The 15,570-nt window shown below is 41.4% G+C and overlaps 2 protein-coding genes across 2 annotated transcripts in view; both read right to left on the reverse strand.

Annotated features, from left to right (window-relative positions):
- Positions 1 to 224, reverse strand: part of LOC117746163 (rho GTPase-activating protein 29-like) — a 29,593-nt gene extending 29,369 nt beyond the window's left edge. The window contains exon 1 of the mRNA XM_034555092.1: positions 9 to 224. The gene's annotated coding sequence lies outside the window, so the exon portion shown is untranslated. The remainder of the gene's footprint in view (positions 1 to 8) is intronic.
- A 1,802-nt stretch (positions 225 to 2,026) lies between these two features.
- Positions 2,027 to 14,098, reverse strand: LOC117746634 (activin receptor type-2B-like). Its single transcript, XM_034555899.1, has 11 exons — positions 13,397 to 14,098; positions 11,072 to 11,279; positions 9,472 to 9,587; positions 8,815 to 8,966; positions 8,440 to 8,583; positions 7,429 to 7,572; positions 6,643 to 6,791; positions 6,356 to 6,470; positions 5,227 to 5,365; positions 4,845 to 4,975; positions 2,027 to 4,575 (listed from the first exon to the last, which is right to left on the reverse strand). Exons 1-11 carry the CDS (start codon positions 13,446 to 13,448, stop codon positions 4,381 to 4,383), a joined length of 1,545 nt encoding a protein of 514 aa, XP_034411790.1. The 5' UTR covers positions 13,449 to 14,098; the 3' UTR covers positions 2,027 to 4,380.
- Positions 14,099 to 15,570: the final 1,472 nt, after the last annotated feature.

The following is a 15,570-nucleotide window of genomic DNA, read 5'->3' on the forward strand; positions in this document are numbered from 1 at the left end:
AAACTCACCTGCTCTGCAGTTTTCTGACATAATGGCGCCGATATCCGAATAAAACTTTACTTAATGGAGACCCTGAAAACGCAGAAGCATTTCCGTTAGAAAAAATACAAGCTGCAGGAACCGTAACCCACTTTGAGTGACTGTACATTGGAGAGGGGCCGACAATCAGCAACTCTCAAGTCAATCGTAATTTACTAGTCGGTTTATCACGTGATGGCGCAGACGCGTTGGGATTGGCCAGCTCTTCTTAAAGGAATGGAGCTGTGATGCCTTCCGGTGCGGGCGGACGTTTGGGCCACTCATTTAAATGGATTAGTGAACATTAACTTGCCGATAACGTGTATTGACTGTTTATTCAATGTATTTTACATTTGAGTGGACACTAACTGTAATAGTTTGTCTCGTTTAAAAATAGGTGAGATTAAGAGGCCTGTAAGAATATTAGAAAACCATGTAAACTGAAATGTAATTGTTTGTAAATCACTCTTTTTGTGTAGTATGCAGTCAGACTTTTGCAAGAACATAGTGCAGCTAAATAAATCATCATTTCACATGTGTAACATTTGTGTGACAAATCTGCCACACCTTTCATTGATCTTGTAATATACAGACAGTAGTGTACAAATGGCTAATTATGTATTTTCCCCAACTTGGATTACCTTTTGTTTCAATGGTGCTTTGACACAAACAAAGAGCAGGTATGCTAAGCATTCACTATTTTTTAGCTTAAATAGATCCTTTCTCATCTCTGTTGTATTGGTTAAATACTCCAATGCTGTCGTACAGTAAATTATTGCCATTTTTAGTAGCTGAAACTACATAGGCTACTAATATAAATATATATTACCGTTGACATATCATTTCTGTATATTGAAACTTGGCCAAATTTGAATATATGGAATAGATTTGATTTGTTCTATTCATGTACTGCAATAATAGTGACATTTTTGACTCACATGCATACGTCTTGCCAAGTGAATAAAATCACTACTGATTAGAATAGAACAAAAATCAGATCATCATTAACGGTTAAGCAAATTTGTTATTTGTGTATGTTATTTAAAAAATACTAGGCTTTTTCCATGTCCAAGCATGATAATTATAGCCTCATTTGCAGTTTGGATTAATGGGTATTGCCCCAGACAAAAAAAATACTTTAACCAAACTACTGGCACCCATGCTGCCATCTAGTGTTCATATGTAACCATAGACCACTACTGTATACTACGAAACATGCCCTTACAGAAGTTGTACATTACAGAAACAGTAATGCCTCTAATTCAAGTCTTACTAATGGCATTAAAAAGCGTTTTGTATTTTTATTATTATTTTTGTATTAGGTTGAGGTGACGTGTCATGAAAGTGACCATGTAAACGTGGTGAAACTGAACAAAACAACTTCTATTTGCATGGTTAATCAGTGTTTGTCTTTATTTCAATATACAAAAAGATGGATGTATTCTCATCTAGTTTATATTTCTAAGCATTTCAACACACAGATAAAGTTACCATTCGTACTGTTTTAGTGAAACCAAACAACTTACACCACACACACGCCGCATACACACAGTTCACATAAACAGGGAAGGTCACACTATTCAGTCAAACACTCATTCACGCAATGAGAAATTAACAATATGTTTACTGTAAATAAAAAAAGGATTTTGTTTTTGATTCACACATGAAATGGAAGAAACCCTTTACATTTGTCAAGTTAATATATACAAGATACTTTCTTTATTTATTTTTTTCCTTTTCTTGTTTTGAATATGAGACTGACTCCATGTTAGTGTTACTAACGAGGTACTGCACGAGGTAACAGGTTCTTCTGTTCAGAAGAGCTGGGTGTAAGACAGCATCTGGAGGTAACGAACGGTCACGGCAGATTTTCCTTCGTGATCATTGTTTTTCTGGCACAATATGTGAAAGCACCTGGGTCACGTTCGGCTCTCACACAAAAATAAACCCACAGCATTTATTCTATTAAGAGGTTTTAACATGTGTCTTCATTAGAACATGATCCAGGTGAGATGAGATGCACTTTATTGAGCCACAAAAGAATACTGCTAAGTCACATCTGAGTTTAACTACTTAAACTACGATATTCAAGTGACTATTGCTGTATAATAAATATTGCTGGACCACATGCCACTGTTTACATGAACTGTAATGGGGATGCATGATCAATCAATCAATCATGTAGTTGATGATTCCTAAATACTTAAAACATTATTCAGTATGGATTGATGGTTTTTCTCCCCACACACGTTCTTTACCAAAACTGCACAGGAGCAAGCGTCACAGAGCACTGTTAAAATCACCATCTTTCACAACATCAATCAAAGCACAACAGATGAGCCTGTGTGTCGTCCAACGTGGTTTAACTATCACCAAACAGGTCTGAACATCACATCAGCGGGTTAATTATTGAGGTAATACTGTCAAAACTGGCATTTCTAGCAAGTGGCCAATCACAGAAGCCACCAGAACCTAACCATCAGGGATTTTTTGTTGTTGATGTTACACACATTAAGCTTTCTAATGCAAGTGCTACCTACACAGCTTCTGATTCAGAGGAACTGATACCATTATTAATAGAAATCAGTAACACAACCACCATTCTTGGAAAAAAAATAATAATAATATATATATATATATATATATATATATATATATATATATATATAAAATATCACAGGGCTGGTTGTCAAAATGACTTAAATATGTAGAAGTGGAACTGAGAAGTCCCTTTCCATTTTTGTGAAATGAAAACAATAATGCCCTGCTTTTGTATTTTTAAAAAACAGATTAGTGTTCGGCAACTGTGTGAACGGGTCTATTTACAAGAATCTGCCTCTCTTCTTTTTAGGTTTGTACAGCATTAACACCGTGACAACTGGTCAGGCTCTTTAAAAAAAAATAATAAAAAAAAAATAAAAAATAAATCTCCACAGACAAAGAGCAACCGGCAATAAAATATCTCAACTACTAAAACACAATAAAATACATAACACAACTTGATATACATGTAGAAAAAGCCTGAGGTACTTGTCAGAATATCTGAGGTCAGTCTGGAGGAGTAAGCAGCTGAGGGCTTACCCAGTCAAAATACACAAAAACAGAATATTAGCCTCACATAATATCATTAGCGTTATATCAACAAAGAATACATGTACATCTACAAATCCTTGAGTATCCTGGAATAGTCACAGCAGCATAACGGACATTCAATGTATGGTATTTATGTTATGGTACAACTATGGCATTGCATTTGAGACAAAGGCAACCATTTGAGCTCTCCTTGCATGATGTACAGTGACTTGAGGTATCTAGGGACTGGTGTTTGACTGAGTCTATTGAAGAAACACCCATAAAAATGAAAAACAGACATGTTGCTTACTCAAGCATGGCCCTCGCAAGGATAAACCCAGACAATCTGTCCATGCTTCTTACTTACAAACTCTATGCAACTAACATCATTTAGTCTTCAAATTCTCTCTCTCTCTCTCTCACACACACACACACAGTTAAAATCAAGAATGTGTAACATTGGAACTCCAGACGGCCTCCCCGGCACTAGCAAAGGAGTAACTCTGAATTTCTACAATTAAAAAAATAAAATAAAATCCAGGAATATGTCCATGATAGCGAGCTGGATAGCTTGGCTCTCAACTTAGAGAAAATGTTCCAAAGAAGCCTACTGGATACCTGAGAGGTAGTTCCTCGGGGACAAGAGGCATGTCCCAAATGTCCAATATAACTGCTCGGCTCTCATTTTAGCTCCTCCCTTGCGATAAACACATCTGTGCTCCGATTTTTTAAAATCCTTTTTCATTCTGAGGCATTCACAGGTTTAAAATAAGGGAGCACACTCGAGTTTAAAAGTCAAGAAGCTTCGACCCCTGAGGAAGATGAATATATTTTGTCTAACAGTCTCAAAACGGTTCCTCCGAGGTGTGCAGCACGTTGTCCGAGGTTTGGAGCAGAGATTCATTTAATTTGGCCGCAGACGATCCTCACCAAGACAGGAAATCGACCAAGATAACAACGTATGAGGTAATAAAAATATGCTAACACAAAAGAAATACATGAGGTAATGACGACATTTAAGATTCGACACATGGTTGCTATCAGATGTGCCCATCGCATAACTTATTACTACTTCAAAACTACAGCAGATGGATGCGTTAGTAAGATCTGACATTAAAAAAAAAAACACACACAAAAAAAACATTACCAGTGTGGGATAAAATAGCAGCTGCATTCAACTTGCTAGTTGTTGTTTTTTTTTAATGTTTTTAAATATTTCACGGAGATCCGCTGAGTTTGGATTTGAAAAATAACAAGTCAGGAGCTCAGGTGAAGGATGGTGTCACCCGTTCAGGTGCTGGACTCTTTGGGAGGTAGGTCCTCGTTGGTGAGAGACATCACGATGCAGACGGGGCTGTCTGAGGTAGTGCTGCTAATCGTCCTGGCGATCTGGCCGATGCGCTCCTCGACGCAACCGGCAGACAATCGCGCCTCTGCGTCGTGGTCCCAGCATTCTTCGATGGTCTCAGACATCTGGTTCAGACCCTGTAGCCACAAACCAGAAGTTTTAGGAGAGTACGCCTGTGGTTCTCATGTTCTTACTTTAGCAAAAAGGGCACTTCTTTCTGTCATAGGACGGAAATCGCCCACTTTTTCTGTGACCGTAAGGTGAAGATATAAAAGATACAAAAACAACAAAAGCATAAGTAATTCAGAGAACTGACTAAGACCTCAGATGACCGAGCTGTATTCACTGGAAAAAAGGATGCATGATATCCTGGTATTGCTGTTGCTATTCTTTTACTGTTACTCACAGGATGTTTGAGCCAGCAGTCCTTGATGGCTGGACGCATCTTCTTGTGCACGACCACATCCTGCAGATCCTCCAGGGAGGGATGCTGGCCTATTTCCTCCTCAAACGGCAGCATGTACTCGCCAACTGTACCTGTAGAGGGGCAGTAAGGGCACAGGATGGAAAGCATTACACAGAGAGGTTAAGAAAATAGCACAGCATCGGGATTTTAAAAAGCTGAAACTAGCACTCCGTTCAAACTCCCGACATTACGACTTTTAACCGAAATCAGACGGCTTTCCCAGGCAAAAAACGAAAAACTAAGCCTTTGTTTATCGGGTCAGCTTGAAGCGGTGACCTTTTCACCTGCGAGCGAAGCAGCATTCCTGCACCGTTTGACTCACCGTCTGCCTCCGTGCAGCGAGACACCAGCTCCCACAGCACCAGGCCCATCGCGTACATGTCTATCCTCAGGAAGGAGTCTCGCTGGAAGTTGATGGCTCCCTCCAGCACCTCTGGAGCCATGTACCGCCTCGTACCCACCTGGCAGGAGAAGGGATGCAAGTATACGTGAGCATGCGCATGAATGATGTTTCTGAAGAGTACTTATGCCACTTGGCTAATATGTGCCTTTTCACAACAACCAAAATTGGGAGTCCATGAGATCACGTGCCGTCACGCTTGCTGGTAACATTCCTAGAGATCTGTGCTCTACCCACTGGGGACGAGGACACGCCGCCTGATCCAACGCAGCATGTTTTAGCAGCCTGTGGTGGCGGGTTTTTTTGGAAAAGGAGAGCGAAACCTTCCGCGTGCTGCTTCTGCATTGCCTCACGTTTTTCCGCTCATGTCTTTTTTGCAGGAGCGCCCTGAATCCCTCAAAGTGAAATTTATTTTTAAACTCTTGACGTCATTAGAGGTGTTTTTCCTCCTGCAGCTATGTTACTATCAACCGTAGTTAGTGTGATCTGAACAGAAAACAGATCTAGCAGAGCTAAAAATAGAGATATTTGGTACGTTGTTTTCATTAATTGAGAATGGTGCGTTTAACTGTTAAGTAGCATGGAGCTCATGGTTTTACGGTCATGGTTCAGGGTGTTGAGCTAACGTTAGCACTATTTCAGGGTTTGCCTGGCAACAATAATAAATAAGCAAACTGCAAAAGACTCTGATCAGGCCTTTAATGTTGCCAGCCATGCCAGTTAAAGCAACACAAAACAATGCATCAGTATAAAACTGCAGCCTGCTTCGCTGCTGGGTAAAATGGCTCCACCTAAAAGGAGCACTCTCCAAACTTATCAAGTTATTCTGCAGCCAGAATAAACACTTGAATTACTTTTCAGATGACGTATTGCTCCCATTTCTCAACTTCAAACCCTTCGACAGGAAACTGCCTCTACGAGCTTTATTCTTAACTTCTACTAATCATAAAAACAGATTAATGTGTCACTTGTAATCACAGTGGGTTATTGAAGCTTTTTGGACACTGATCAACAAGAGAAATAAAGTGGAAATAGGATTAAATAGTCATACCTGGCCATGAGTGTCTCCTGGAGGTTTTCCTGGTTCAAATCGCACAGCGAGCCCAAAGTCTCCAATGATTGCACTCAGGTCATCCCGTACCATCACATTCTTACTCTTGAAGTCCCTGGAGAATTCATTTCAGGACAAACTTAAGTCTTACATATTACTCCATGGATTTCCAGGGAAAACAAATACTAAATTATGCACAACTAGAAGACAGCAATGCTAAAATAAAACATATGTTGTTTTAGTGTTTTCAAGGTTCAGGACAGCCGGGAACAGTGTGCGCTCTCTACCTGTGTGCAATGGTGGGTTTGGGCCCCTCCCCCTTGTAGCTCGGAATGTCCTCATGGAGGTAAGCCAGGCCGCGGGACATGGTCTCTGCTATGTGACACAGGTCATTCCAGGACACAGTGTTACCCTTCAGGTGGTCTGTCAATGAGCCCTGCACACACACACACAATTCAGGAACAAGGATTAATAACAGCACAAAAATCAAATTGAATCCATTTCTCAGAAGATCTACTGTTAGCGCCCAAAGAGTTAGACGAGCCGAACCCTGGAATAGATTGTTTCTGGTCCCGCGTTTCATTTCACTTGCCAGCCAAATGGCGTAGTCTGGAAGAATTACCAGAGGCGGCGAAATTTAAACAATATAGCTTCAATTATCATTAAAAATACGGACAAAAATGGAAACATTACACCAAACCGATGACGCACGCACAGATGGCACCGAGACAATTACCGGAACTAAATACGTTTGTGCCGCTGTCATGAATAGAAGAAGGTGCTTCGAGGACAAGCCTTGAATGTCATTACACAAATGTAATGCTACAGTTGTGGTTCTGGTAATTATTGTTTAATCCCGTTTTGATGTATTTAAACCTCTGTTGAGAAGACCAACGAAGAATATATTTTGGTAGCCTGGAGGCACACACAGACAGACACACACACACACAATAAAATCCACTTTAATAAAAAGCTGTGATGCTCTTCTGTTGTAAATTAAAATGCCCAGCAGATCTAGTAAACATCGTGAATGTGCTCCATGTGGGTTTATATATGGGAAGATGTGCACTCACCCTCTCATGAAACTCTGTGATAAGCCACAGCTCCGTCTCCAGGTTGCTGCCGTGCTTCTCTGAAGCGATGTAACGCAAGAGGTTTTCGTGACGCATCCCCGGAGTCAGGAATATGTCCCGCTCGTTATGCCATGACTGCTTGTCCTGTATGAACACACGCAGATCAGAAAGGGTTCAGGTCTTCATGATTTGTAGAAGCACTTTGGGAAAAAAAAAAAGGGGTCCTTTTCTTACGTGTTAAAACAAAGCCCACGTTAAAGACGGTGCTTCTCGTGCATTAACATTGCATTTGAGTCCCAATGCTAAGCATCCGATTTAAAAGATCTGTAATCTTTGAGCATAAGCAAAAAAAAAATTAAAATGTTTTTGACTTTTTATTTGTTACAGTTTAACCGCCTTGAGCACTGGTTTAAAACAAATGGGGCTGATGTCTTACTGGTCATTTTTCTAACATCTGACACACGTTGTGTGCACACAAAGCAACAACCGCCCCTTTGTGCATGCAGGCACTACACAAAGGGGAAATGTCAAGTGTGGTGGCTGCCTGACAAATGCATTGAAAGAAACAGGAAGCAGGGCTGTTCAAAGGGGGTTCCATTACAGTAGAGAAGCAATGGTAGTTGCACTTCTGTTCCCAGCAAAGAGGGTAGCTAGAAATTACAAAACTCCTATCACAATTTGTACAATTTTAACCAAAATTCAAATGTTATATGTGTATCTTGGATTTGTTGTCAAACCTGCAGCCAGAAAGTTGGGTGTGATATTTGGCTGCTACCTTTCTTTTGAAATTACAAACGTTGTTCAGTCATGTTTTTATTATTTAAGGGGAATCTTATAGATCAGTCCTTTCTCTCTGGACTCTCGAGATGGTCATCCATGCTGTTTTCTCTTCTCATTTAGGCTATTGTAAATATGAGTTATATTGAGCTAATGTAAATACACACACTGGAGCCACAAAGCAATATCTGCAATATAAAAACATACACAAATACTGTGAATTAATTGACATACCTGAACAGGGAAGACCTTTACAGCAACATATTCACTCATCAGCTGGGCCTTCCAAACACAACCAAAACGCCCCCTAGCTTTGATTTCCAGCAGCTGCAGTGGTTTCAGACCCACTGAGGGGGATGGAGGAGCTGCTCCCGGATCCTGAATGACAGACGAGTAAAGCCGGTTAAGGCGTGTTCTTCTGCTAAATCGATCGGAGAGATGTTGGCACTTCTCCTGCCCTTAGTGCAGAATATTACAGGAATATAACAGAAGACCTGGGCGATGAAGAGTAGCGGTGCAGAAGCAAACATGCAGGGAAAGAGTGATCGCTCAGCGGCACAGAGTAGCACTTTAAATGAGAGTCGGACTGGTGTATGTGGCCTCTCTCACCTCGCTCAGGTCCACGTGGCCGTAGGGAGGTTTGCGGTGGCGGTACATCCACAAGGCCAGAACGAGGGCCAGGGACAGCACACAGAGCGGCAGCAGGGAGTACACAAGCACGTTGAGCAGGGACGGCACTCGGGGCGGAGGCCGGATTTTCACTGTCAGGGTGGAACAGAATAATTACAGCAGGTCAGCTTTGTGACATTGTAGCTTGTATGCATTGTTACGGGCGTCCTTCACGGGGTCGTGAGGCCCGATTTTAAAAGAGACGGGGAACATCTTCTCCAGATTGTCCAGCCTTGATCATAACGGGCTGAGTCACTACACAGGCTGTGAATATACAGCCAAATAAGCTAGTTTCAATGTTTTTTTTGGGGTGAAAATCAGTATTGGTCTACACACACACAAAAAAAAAGAAGAAGATTAGTCTGTTGAAATGGCCTTTTTAAAGAAAACTAAAATATCAAGAAGGTAAATTAACACATTTCTTACAATTTAAGAAGGGGAAGAAAGATAATCTCAAAGGCTGTGAAACATGTGTGATATACATGATGCTGTTTTACTGCTAGATGCAGGGCTAGGCTTCACTCCCACTAATGGGAGGGGAAAAGCTAAAAACCTATTTTTTGCTCGCGCTATAAGTGGGATGCATTTGCGGCTCACCTCGGTTGCCACTGCCAATCATGTCAGGAAGGTGGGTGAATCGTTCATTGCAGTAGTTGCCCTCGCAGCAGCAGAAGAAGACCTGAGGGTTTTCCTCCATGGAGACACACTCTTGCCTAAAAAAAAAAGAAGAAAAACAGACGACACCCCTCTATTATTGCGCCGGAAACCAAACAAAGATGTCGAGCAGTTTTAATAATTAACAATAGGGACAAATCATGCCGATACTAAAATGTAAGTAGCATTTTGTGACTAAGCAGGTGAGCGTCTCACTCTTGTATCAAAAGAAAAAGATTTGTTTATTGTCAGGACTCTGGCTTTAACCCACGCATTCCTTGGTATTAGATACTGGTTATGTTGCCAGTGTTTGACACTTCTATTGGGTACTTGAATACGCAAAATCTCTTTTAATGGGACTCTATTGTCTTATTACCCTCATTAATTATGAACATACAGAACTGGCAGTCCCTTCTGCAATAACAGCCCTGAACAAAGTGCCTTGTTGACAGTCCTGAGCTGGGATGGATGAACGCATACATGAACATTTTCTATACTGCCGTCTTTATCCGACTGTTTCGGTGTTGAACTGGCTGTGAAAACAAATATCCAAATATCCCTCTGGGATAATAAACCTAGACTAATCAGAATGGAACAAAATGTGTTAGTCATTATATTCCCTTTATGGTTATACAGCAGCATTTCAGGCCGAAGCCATTTCCCCTGACAATGTCAGACTTTTAACTGCGTCAAATTTCTAATGTGCTTTTGGTTCAATGTGCTTATGAACTCATAATAGTGTCCATGTTTATCCTGACATTCTCAAAAACTGCAGGTCACTTGCAGAACTACGTGGGCAAATATAGAAAATAACACATGGCAAAAAGATTAACTATTCTATTGGCAGCTCGTGGTTAATTCTTTGAACACACAGATGTGTAATCTGTGGCAGATCATTAGGGTGACGTTTTCTCCAGTTCATGGGTTTCTCCTTCATGAACCACCAGAGGTCTCCAGCTTGTTTAATATTCAAGCCACAGCTTTTGAGACTAAAAAGTGTGGTCATGCTACACGGCTCTGCACTGGCTGCTGATAAAGCTAGTTTAAAATTCTCCTCCTGACTTATAAATCCCAGAGTGGCCCGGTGCCACCCTATCTATCCGCCATCATCGGGAGGTGGACACCGAGCTGTACTCTGCACCGTCGGTATACAGATGCAGACTATCTGGTTACTCCCAGAAAGAATTCATGTGAACTCTGCTGGTTGCAGAGCATTTACCAAACATCAATTTCCCCATCTAATAAGAGTCTGGTTCTATAGCAAGATCGGAAATGTAGTTTGCATACCTCGACCTCTTTGGCTGGAATTATGTGCAATGTTGTAAGATGTTTGTCTTGTTGACAAATAGTTTTGGCATCAGCCGTTTAATTTCTGTGGCTAAAAATGGGCCTGGGTCAAATAAATATAGATCTATTGAACTAGAGATGGGTACTAAGGCAGATATTTGTGCTGTACTCTCTGCCAGTCGCTCTGGGTACGAGCCAGGCGACAGAAATATCAATGGAAATGCACGGCGGCGATGATCTCGCTCAGTGATCTGACCTGTCATAGCAGTTGAAGTCATCCAGCCAGCAGCCTTTCTTCACCAGCTTGATGGTCCCTGAGGAGTTGAGCCAGGAGGCGTAACAGTGCAGTCGCTTGTCCTTCTCCCCCTCGCAGCGCTCGAAGCCGCTCTGGTTGGTCCTCTCCGTACGCCAGTTATCATTGTAGTACACACACTCCCGGGTCTCTGCTTCGCCCAGACTGTACCCTGCGATGGACAGAAGGCCTCAGTCAGCTCACATCGTAATGAATTGAAAATCAACAGCGGAAGCACAGGCATATGGCGAAGGATCCGCTCGATGCCACGGAAAAACATCTGAGCAAAGCCTCTATCATCACTCTGGCATACGGCCAGGTTTGGGAGCTCTCTGTAGTAAAAAAGGAGTTCCTCTGGGCTAAGAAATTGTTGCTGAATAGTAGTTCAGCATAATCCCATTCGCCAAAAGATCTTTTCAGCGAGTAACAACTAAAAAGGGAGGGGAAAATGACAGAATTTAATTAGCTGTAGAAAAACAATGGTATGCCCTTGTGTGATATGGAAGCACACCAGGCTTCTACTTCCATAGATAAAGATGCTTGTATCCTGCTGGAGTGCGACACATCTGGAAAGACAGATAAGACCTTCTTCTTTAAAGGGCTTTTACCTCGTTTAGCAGGAAACAGTTTCCCTCACCCAGCCTGAGATGTAACAATAGCTGTCAGTCTCCTGCTGTTGCACAATTGAAAAGTTTTTTTTTTTTATCATTACTGCTTTGTGGAGTTAATGTTGGACACTCAAGCAAGACGTGTTTTTGATGAATACTGAAGCAGATAGCACGCTGTACATGTCATTCACGGTATCGCTTGGACATTCATGCCTAATCTTTGTTCACAGAAAAAATAGTGCATGTCTCTTTAAATCCCTGCCTATAGGAGGCTGCCCATCCCCCAGTGTTACCCCACCAACCCATTACACATGCACACACACACACTCTCTCTCTCACTCTCAGGCACTCCACTTACACATACATGCCTTTAATTGTCCACAAGCATACAATGGATTTCATTATAACATATCGGGATGGATGCAATGACAAAACATCAGGCTCATTATTATTATTATTAAGGAAGGAAGGTGGTAAGGACGACACACACACACACACACAGACAGCAGTGATGTTCAATACTCCATTGAGGAGAGATGGCATTTCTGATATCTGTGGTCACATGATCCGGGAGGACTTTTACTACAAGATCATTCCCCAACCCCCTCCCTCGGTCACTTACCGAGGCTTACACCACAACAACATGAATTCTGGAGAAGCAGCTTACAATAGACTGCGAGCCCTAATCTATAACCCATAAAGGCAATAGCTACCGCGCTGGTTGGCACACATGAGACAGCTCTGCCTCAATTTAAAAAAGAAAAATGTATTGCAGTTCGTAGAAAAACTCAAAAGTTGATGGGTGAAAGGTGGCTATTGTTGTTGTCAATACAACTATCGGGAATATATAGCTGGGGGGGAGGTGAACGTGTTAGGGGCGCACAATAAAACCTCCCATATGAGTTGCAAACGCTGGCAAAAAAAGAAGAAGCAGCCAAACAAAAGAAAAAACAACCCTCATGCTCATTTCACGTGGTAGCAAGCCACTGGCTCTGGAAACGGAGCTGTTGTACCAGTAACCTCAATTCAGGGTAAAGACCTGCCTCCAGACAACAGCTGCCGTCTCATCAGATCCAACGCACATTGATTTATGAAAATCATTTTCAGACAAAGTGTGTGTGTGTGTGTGTGTTTTCCCAACGAGGCTGGAGGCACAAACAGGAGTGCAGACCTGAGATGCAGCCGATAAGGTTTCAGGATGTTGCTGCAGCTGCTGCCTTCTATTCCTGCCACCGTTAAGAAAGGCGAGGGGGGGGACGCAACAGTTTCATTTGGATATTTTCTTTTGGGGGCAAAACAACCAGTAGTAAAATACGTTATTCAAAATTTCATTCAATGTCTTTTTTTCTTAAAAAAAAAAGTCACAGCTAACGCCTTGATAATTCCCGTGTATGAAACATATGGATTTGTAAAAGGCAAACAGAGAAAAGGAGCATTATGTGTAAGAGAATAAAATCCCCCACACACAGCTGACCGATAGGATTCACTGCCAACTAAGTTTGAACAACCAACACGCGTAAACTCGACCCCCCCTCCCCCCTCCTCCCGGTCGACATTTTAAAACTACACAAACGCAAAAAAAAAAACTGTGTCTGCCTCCGAGAGCGAGAAAACAAAACACACACACACAAAAAACACACACACACAGTTGCAAAATTCGGAACCAACAATAGCAACTCACCTGCGCATAAAGTTCCCAGAAGAAGTGAACAAGTCAGCCACGAAAAAGACATGTTCCGTTTTGGAATACAGGAGCGATATTTCCCCGGCTTTCCGTCGCGAACATTAAAACTCAGGTTGTCCAAAACATCCGTCCAGGATCAAACCGACCACAGGCCTCCGAGTCCCTCCAGCACCACCACCACCACCACCACCACCACCACCACCAGTCGTGTCAATAGCCGCGGCGATGCAACAATGTTGCAAGAGAGACGATCAACTGACTGCCAGACGGTTCAGTCCTCGAATAGGTGCAGCATTTGGCATCGGAAGTGGATCCAAAAAGGCGAGACTGGAAGCCGCCGAACCGGCCTGGGGGGGCGAAAAAGCTCGGCGCTCTTTTTGTTGAGGTTATTCACGGGAATCGTAGCACCGCTGCGTCGGGAGGTCGGTCGGGGTTTACATGCATGTTACTGATCTGTGTCCAAAATGGCTTCTAAATGGGGAATGGGCTGCAAACAGGGAAACCCGGATGTGTAAACACAAAGAGGGGAATTCAGGCAGCCAGCGTGTGACCTTAACTCGACTCCGTAGATAGGCGCCTGGAATGACTTCCTTTTAGACTCGCGTGGATCACGATCGCGTATATATATATTTTATTTTTTATTTTTTTTAAACGCATGAAAATCGCCGGAATGACGGGACACGAGGCGTTTGTGAACGATGTTCGCCTTCCACGTTGGTTATTTGTCCCGGTTCCAGCTGATAGTAACACTTGCACTTTCTGTGGTCACAGTTGGTATTTCTTATCGTCCACTTTTCGGTTCTTATTATTTAAACTGGGTTTTAAATCCAATTGGCAGGAAAAGTCTACAGATTGTTGCCGTTCACATGTAAACGACCGTAAAGAAAAAGTGTTTGAATATGTCATCTTTGAAAGAACATGCAGCGCCAGATATAAAGTCAACCATAAACTAGGCACAGTCTTTATTTCAATTGTATTGACAGTAAACCAACACAAGTAGCGTGCACTTAGAAAATGAATTTGGAATATATATATATATATATATATATATATGTAATATGTACATTTATAGGGTATATTTTGTCAGTGTCAATATGAAAATATGTCTTTCAGCCCCGGAAATAATAGAATAAATTCTTAAGATTATTCTATCTGAATGATCTTTTATGCATTAGTTTGCAGTGCTAAAAATAGATGACCCAATTTGGAGTAACAAGATACAATAAATGCTATTTAAAATGTATTCGTCTGCCAGACAGTGTTACATATATAATATAGCTCACACAGCAAAACCAAAATAGAGCTAAACCATGGCTCATAATGAATCGCTAAGCCTTTTTTATTACTATCACAAAAGAGGAAGTGTGTGACAACAATCTTCCCCCATTTCCAAACATGATATTCTTTTAATAGCGTATCTTATATAATCACTTTATAAATTGTGGCATGATGTGTTTTGTGACAGAGGATTGGTCAGCCTGCCCACTCACCACGTCTCCCAGCCAACAGACAATCAATTTGATAAACATTTCCCTCAAAAAGGTTAAGTTTCAAGTCATTATCCTCTGACTAATAATTGGGTATGCTTCTCTTTTGTAATATCCCCACTTAAGAAGAAACACATCCATGAGAGCAAATAATCAAGGATTATTAATGAAGTATAATAATAATACAATATCACTACGCATAGTTTCCTTTGTTTAGCATTTAAGAAACGCTCTCTCAAAACGGAAATCCTTTGTGTACAATAATAAAAAAAAAAAAGAAAAAGAAAACCAGCAATGACATTGTTAAAATGCCATTAAGCCTGGCTCTCAGTTTCTCTTTCTCGTCTTTGACATCCAGATTAATGGCATGCTAGTGACACCCAGACAATTCATGCAGCAAATGGCCCAGGAATGAGGTTAGCCATAGGTAATCGCCCTCAAACTAGTGCCACACAGTAAAATCGGAAGTGTGAAATTAACTCGTATAGTGTTAAAATTAACACTATGTCAGTGTTTATATAATCCACTCGGGTTCAGAGTTAAATTTACACTTTGGATAGTGTTACTATGTTAACTCTTTCATAGTGTTAAATATCTAACACTCACGGTGTTGTATTATGACACATGAAAGTCTATTTTTTACACTAAATTGTGTTGTTTCTTTTCACTAAAAGTGTTAATATC

Source organism: Cyclopterus lumpus, chromosome 17, assembly GCF_009769545.1.
Source record: "Cyclopterus lumpus isolate fCycLum1 chromosome 17, fCycLum1.pri, whole genome shotgun sequence".
Lineage (NCBI taxonomy): Eukaryota > Metazoa > Chordata > Actinopteri > Perciformes > Cyclopteridae > Cyclopterus > Cyclopterus lumpus.